The following is a 6,802-nucleotide window of genomic DNA, read 5'->3' on the forward strand; positions in this document are numbered from 1 at the left end:
CCCCCACTCTGTCTCTCTCTGTCTTTCTCTCATACCTTCCAAGATTTGGATTAACAAAAGGAGGGGGGGACCCTGGCTCAGCCTTGGCGAGGGCTGTTGAGCTGTCTCTCCTCCGAGCCGCAGGGCGCGCGCGCAGCCCTCTCCTCACCTTTGCCCCCAGAGGCTGCCGTGGCCGCATCGTCGCTTCCCGGCAGGCTGGTCCTTATCCCGTTGTTAAAGGCGTGTGCATCCGCGGGCTGCAGTTGCCAGTTGAGTCCCAGCAGATGCATGGCTGCGGGAGAGACAAAGTGATGGAGATGTGAATGGAGAATTCGGCAAGGCAAAGGTCAGGGCGAGGAGGGCCGGGGAGCCGTTGGTTGCCTTTAAGGAAGCTGTGGTGTGAAAAAAAAAATGGCCGCAGCGATTAGCTCAAGACAGACAGACAGACAGACAGCGACAGATAGACAGCGTGCCAAGCTGACTTGCATCAGTCCTGGCACCCTAGTGTGCACCCAGCCCCTTGGTGGGTGGGAGCGCGAGGAGAAAACAGGTGGGAGGTGCCCGGGTGGAGCCTCCCCCCCCCCCCCGCTTCCCCTCCAGCTGTGGGAAGCAGGTGCTCCAGGCCCACCTTCCAGAAGCAAGGCCCGGGGTGCGATCTCCAGACTGCTCAGGGAGACTCAGCTTCAATAAAAGAGTGGAGGCACCCCGGGCTCTGGGTTAGGCCTGTTCTGCCCCCTAGATCACTGGTCTGTGTGAGAGGGGAGGCGTACCCCAACACCTGCATGTCCCCAAAGCCCCCAGGGAGGCCATGCTCTTGGCTCGGGACCATGCACAACACCGGGTCTGCGGGCGGTGTCAGAGACATTGGCTGGCATCCGGGGCACCGTGGGAGACGGAGGGCGGCCGCCGGGCGGCCGGAGTTGTCTGTGGGGAGGGGGAGAGCGTGCAGGTAGCTCAGCGTTCTGCAAGCCTGCCATCGGGAGGGAGGCTGCATTCACGTAGGGTTAAAAACTCATCTTCAGACAAGACCGGTCAGATGGATGGACAGACAGCCGCCCACGCATCTCCGCCCGTGTGCAAGGCTAGGCCTCCCGCTCGCTTACGCCCTCCGTCGGGGTGACGCCCGATTTCCCCCCGCTTTCTCACCCGTCCTATGTAGGTCACTTCCTCGAAGAGACCGGATGCCACTGCCTCCAATCATGACACACTTTCACCACTCGGAGGTCAGGAAATGAGAGCCGACGGTGGTGGCGGCTTCATATAACAAGAACTTCTGGTTTGTAATTACCAGGTGAAAGGAGCCGAGGAATGAACTATTTCAACGTGATCTTTTTTTGGTCCAAAAAAAGAACAACCAAAAAACCCCCCAAACCATCCCCAAACTCCACCCCATGGTCCTCCCAGGCCTGTCTGGGTCCAGCTGCTGCTGGCCACGAAGACCATGCCAAGGGGCCAGCAGCGTCTCTACCCCAGGACCAGTGCAGGAGAGGAGCCAGGGCCCCACCCAGCCCGATGTCGGTGCTCCCCACCGCTCAGGGGACGGGGCGGGGGTGCAGAGGGCCGCGGTGACCACCCGTGTACTGCCCCATCCTCGTGAGACCACTGGCGACCACCGTGCTCATTCTGGGAGGGTCTGGTGGCATGGAGGGAGCAGGGTACTCAGAAGTTGCCGGCTGCTGAGCTGCAAAGCAGAGGGCACCTTGCCTGGCCTGGGTGCCATGGTAGTTCTCTCTTCATTCCAAAACCAAGTCTTGTGAACATGAACAACCAGAGAAGGGTCGGGGGAGAGGGTCCATCAGAGCCAGGGGGAAAAGGAAGGGAGGATTCTAGACTTTCCGTGGGCACGTGGATAAAACACCCACGATGGAGACCCAGGCTCTGGAGAGGCGGTGGACCCGCTGGCCAATGACATCCCGTCTCTTGTTCTGCTACTGACCAATCAGTGTCTGCCCTGGGCACTGGGAGGCGGGCTATCTGCAGCAGCATGCTATCTGCATCCTTACGGTGTTATTATTATCCTAATCTCTATCAATGAACTTTGCGAATGTGCCGCCTCTTGATCCGCATCACCCCTTGCTGCATCCTTCCCCATCCCTCCCCTCCCCTCCCCTGCCCGCACTCTTCCTAACTTCGGCAGATAGACACTGGATTCTTGTCTACATGTCCCAGCTCTTCCCCTCTCCCTTCTTCTGCCCCTTCTCCCCTTGACCCCACCCCATCCTCTCGTGTACTTGCTTCCTGGTGTGTTATTTCCACGAGCTCCCATCTTTGATTCCTTTCTAAGCAATTGCACCAGCCAAGATGTCCCTTGGATCTGCCGCATTCCAGCAAATCCATTGGTGCACCAACTTGCCCACCACATCCTCTATTTACTTAGGGTGTGAAACAAGGTGGGGGGGCCCACGGGGGCCATCCCACAAATAAAACCAATGCCGCCACCACAGAGGGCTGGAGAGTGGCGTCAGATCACACCGCCGCCATTTATAGACCAGATAGCCACGCGGTGATATTTTGATGCTATTGGAATAACTGTATCAAACAGCTTCTGTCAAACGTGGAGGACTTCGGTGCCGGTGTCCAAGCCCCCCCGGGCAGTCCAGGTGACATTTTACCACACTATTTTCTAGCCAGGCCACCACTAGCCGGGGATAGAAGAAATGAGCCCTGACAGTCATGAGTCCCCTTAGTGAGTGGGGATCTTTGTTACAGGATCGTGTCTGAGTCCATGCTGACTGATACACTCACTCAAAAAAAGAGAGAGGGGAGATGCCACATGGCTACTCCAGATCTCTGTGTGACCTGCATGGTTGACTGGGTCAGGATGTTCTCCAAAAACCAGGCTAGCAGAGTCAGCGCATTGTTAATACATGCTACGTTTGCTGTTTCCTGAGTCATAGCAGCGTTGCTCTGACTCTGGAAGTCTGTGAGACTCTTAGCTCCAATTCACCAGAAAACCAGAGGCAGCGCTGTGGCCCAAAGCGGCAGAGCGCTAGCCCCAAAGGTAAAAGTTCCCGGAGGTGGCCTGGTGGGCACGAGGCCTTGAGTTCAGCCTCAAGTAATGCCGGTCCCCCCGCAAGGGGAAAACAAAACACCACCCAAACCTACAAAAATCAAACCCAGGTATTCAGGAGACCTCGCAGTGCTCCTGGGCCTCAGAGAGCAAATGCAGCTAGCTCAGTGACACCGGCTACCAGGGCGCCGGTTCAAATGCAAGGCTGCCTTCCTCCCTCTCCTCCTCCCCCCCCTCCCCACTGGCCCACCTGGGGTAAGGAGGAGAAAGGAGTTCAGGAAACCTGGGCAGGCCGGGCTGCACCCTGCGTGGAACTCTCTTGCAATCGAGTCATCTGCCCAGCAAAGCCGACACTGGGTGCCCGGGGAGGCGGCCAACAGAACTTCCCATTGTTAGTTTCTGACGGGGTTGGCTCGAGAATTTTTTTTCCCCTTTCACTCAGAAATGGTAAAGAATTCCTGCATGAGCAAATATGTGCGTACGCATTCCCTCAGTTCATTTGCTTTTTTTTTTTTTAAAGGTAACACAGAGGTCTTTTCACACATTGATTGTGAAGGAAAACATTATTATCCGACATTCTTATTATTAATCATTCGATTATTCTATTATGATTACTATATTCCTATTCTCTTCTATGTTTATTTTTATTGTTTATTTATATTATTATTATTATTCTCTCCCAGCTCATGTCCAGCTGAAAAAGGAGGTAGTGTGCAGCGGTCTCTGTGTGGTGATATTCTTCTATTAAACACGGTGAATACTAAATCAGCGAGAGAAGTAAGGGTCAGTTTGCTTTGGAAAGGGAGCTATCAGTATCCATGAAAGAAAGGCAGCAGAGCTTCATCTGTAATTAGGTAAGTGACACAGTTGGACGTATTTTGGGTGGCTGGCCACTGACTTCTCAGAAGTGATTTCCAGGGCTTTCTGGCATAGGCCGGGCCCACATGGCGGTGCACATTCCTCCCCCTCCCCACACACACCCCGACAAATGGCCACACATACAGAGCCGGCTGTGACACCGTGATTCCTACAAAACCAGCGTGATGACAGCGGGAAGACGCTGGACGTGGCTTCCGTCCCCTCCCCGAAGCCTTCGGTTGGTGGTATCATCTGGAGAGGGGCGACGCGTGTTTTGTTTTGGAGGTGCTTGGATCTAAACTTGGGGGGGCTTCACGCTTGCCAGGGGAGTGCTCCGCCGCCCAGGGAAGGCCCCAGCCACAGTGGAAAAACAGCCTTACACGGTGGTGCTGAGAGACAAAGGCTTGGGAAGCGTTAGAACTGACCGTCTTCAGGTGGAGTTCTGCCGGCTTCCGAGGGAAGAGAGGCCAGAGCACTCCGGTAAACGCACACTTCCCGTCCTTAGGTGCTACGGTCCCCATGCTGTCTGGAGGTGCCCTGCTTCCTCTCCTTCAGCAAGCAGCCCGATTCCGGCATTTTCTAACAGTGAAGAGGAGCTGACTAAACGCCACCCTCCCGGGAGAGAGCGCCCATTTGCACACACCCAGGCCGAAGGAGAGGTCAGGTGTAGAGCGTTTATAAGGAAGCGTTCTGCTGCTGGGCTGCGCCTCCTAACCGAGTCCCCTCGGACGGAGCCTGACTCGATTTCCCTCAAACTCCACAAGACGTCTGCAGGTGGGGTGGGGGCCATGGTGGTTAGGAATTCCTCCTCCCAACGAAGACAGCTCATTGCTCAGGGTGGTCAGACTCTGTTCTTTGAGCTGTAGATCTGGATGTTCTGGAGAGTTCCTGCGGTGAGACCTACATCACCCCTGCAGCTCCGCCCCGGAACCCCCGGAACGGCCGGGAGCTGCTGCCCTCAGACCTGCTGCCCCGGCCGCTGTCCCACAGGACCCCCCCTCCCAACCCACCCCCGTGGCATCTTCCGCCTGGAGTTCTCCACCCAGCACATCGCCGGCACGTTGCCAACACCGACCCAGAACTCAAGCCACACGAGAAACTAGTTTTCCAGTAACCGCACTAAAAAGGAGGAGCACAGAACCGGACACACATGGGTGACCACGCAGCCAGGTGACCTGAGGGGAGGGCGGGGCTGGGCCGGATGGGCGAGGAGGAGGATTGGGGTGACGCTGATTGAGATGCCTGGTGATCGTGAACTGACACGTTGGCTGGAAACCCCTTGGCACAAGCGCTGACAGATAATCAAAAGTGTGAACCGGTTTAACGGGAACACCGGAGACTGCGGAATACCGTCACTCCAACCAGGAAGAAGCACGGATATCACCAACGAGACGTTTTGTTTCCCCTGCACGCAACCTTCAAAATCTGGTTTGTATTTTGATGCCTCCAGCACATCTCCTCTCAGAAGCTGTGTTTCCAGAAGCTAATGGAAAACAAGAGCAGGACCATCGTACACACACACACACACACACACACACACACACACACACACACACACACACACAAACGTCTTCTACTTCGGCTTATAAGTCGAAATGAACTCAAAGTGAATACGCCTCAATTTCCCCATGGGAAGGGGCACACACGGGCCTACCTGAACCGGTCTAGCGATTGTGTCTCAGCAGGGCTGACTTCCTTCTCCACGTTTCCGGAAGATTCCACCCACCCATCCATTCATTCATTCACTCACTCATTTGTGCATGGATTCGTTCACACCTTGCACGCATGTGTGCACCAGCCGGCTCCGTGGAGTTGGGATGCCCTACACGGGGGTACCCTGCTTTCTGCCGTTAATGAATGCACAGTTACAGGGGTGATTTATGATTTAAGTAACGCTGTGGTGGGGACAGAGTTCTGGCACGGGGCCACGCAGCACGGGGGCGGGGGGGTAGACCGTATTTTGGACGGCGGGTTTGAAGACTTGCTCCCTCATTTTGCAATGAGCCCTGAATGCGGCTGTGTGTCTGTCTGTGTGTGTATGTCTGTGTGTGTGTATCTGTGTGGCCCATCAGCACCCACAAGGGCACCGGGGCAGCTGGTGGCCTCCCCGCCAGGAGGAACTGAGGATGCGGGACACAGACATCGCGACCCACTCTGTCTGTGCCAGTGCTGCGAGTTACCTGACCTCCTGACCTGCTCTGCAGTCAGCGAGAGCCTCTCCCTCCCTCCCTCCCTCCCTCCTTCCTTTCTTTCCTTCCTTCCTTCTTTCTTTCTTTCTTCTCTCTCTCCCTCCCTCCTTCCCTTCCTTCCTTGCTTCTTTCTTCTTTCTCTCTTCCTCACTCCCTCCTTCCCTTCCTTCCTCCCTTTCTCTTTCTTTTTCTTTCTTTCTTTCTTTCCTTCCTTCCTTCTATCTCTCCCTCCCTCCTTCCCTTCCTTCCTTCCTTCCTCCCTCCCTTTCTCTCACTCTTTCTTTCTTACTTTCTTTCTCTTTCTTGCCTTTCTTCCTTCTCTTCTCTCTCCTTCCCTCCTTCCCTTCCTTACTTCCTTCTTTCTTTTCTCTCTCCCTCCCTCCTTCCCTTCCTTCCTTCCTTCCTTCTTTCTTCTATCTCTCCCTCCCTCCTTCCCTTCCTTCCTTCCTTCTTTCCTTCTTTCTCTCCCTCCCTCCCTCCTTTCCTTCCTTCCTTCTTTCTTCTATCTCTCCCTCCCTCCCTCCTTCCCTTCCTTCCTTCCCTCTTTCCTTCTTTCTCTCCCTCCCTCCTTCCCTTCCCTTCCTTCTTTCCTTATTTCTTCTATCTCTCCCTCCCTCCTTCCCTTCCTTCCTTCTTTCTCTCCCTCCCTCCCTCCTTCCCTTCCTTCCTTCCTCCCTCCCTCCCTCTCCCTCCTTCCTTCTCTTCTTTCTTTCTTTCTTCTCTCTCTCCCTCCCTCCTTCCTTTCCTTCCCTTCCCTTCCTTCCTT

General features: G+C 55.3%; 1 protein-coding gene across 5 annotated transcripts in view; it reads right to left on the reverse strand.

The window, feature by feature from the left end:
- The window catches only part of Tenm2 (teneurin transmembrane protein 2), a 625,307-nt gene that overhangs the window by 111,164 nt on the left and 507,341 nt on the right, over nucleotides 1-6,802 (reverse strand). For 4 of the 5 annotated variants that reach the window (XM_013028658.1, XM_013028657.1, XM_013028655.1 and 1 more), the window contains one exon: nucleotides 149-271. The exons of the other annotated variant lie outside the window; for it this stretch is intronic. In XM_013028658.1, coding sequence (XP_012884112.1) covers nucleotides 149-271 — 123 coding nt within the window. The remainder of the gene's footprint in view (nucleotides 1-148; nucleotides 272-6,802) is intronic. 5 annotated transcript variants of the gene reach the window in all.

Source organism: Dipodomys ordii, unplaced genomic scaffold (assembly GCF_000151885.1).
Source record: "Dipodomys ordii isolate 6190 unplaced genomic scaffold, Dord_2.0 Scaffold112, whole genome shotgun sequence".
NCBI classification, from domain to species: domain Eukaryota; kingdom Metazoa; phylum Chordata; class Mammalia; order Rodentia; family Heteromyidae; genus Dipodomys; species Dipodomys ordii.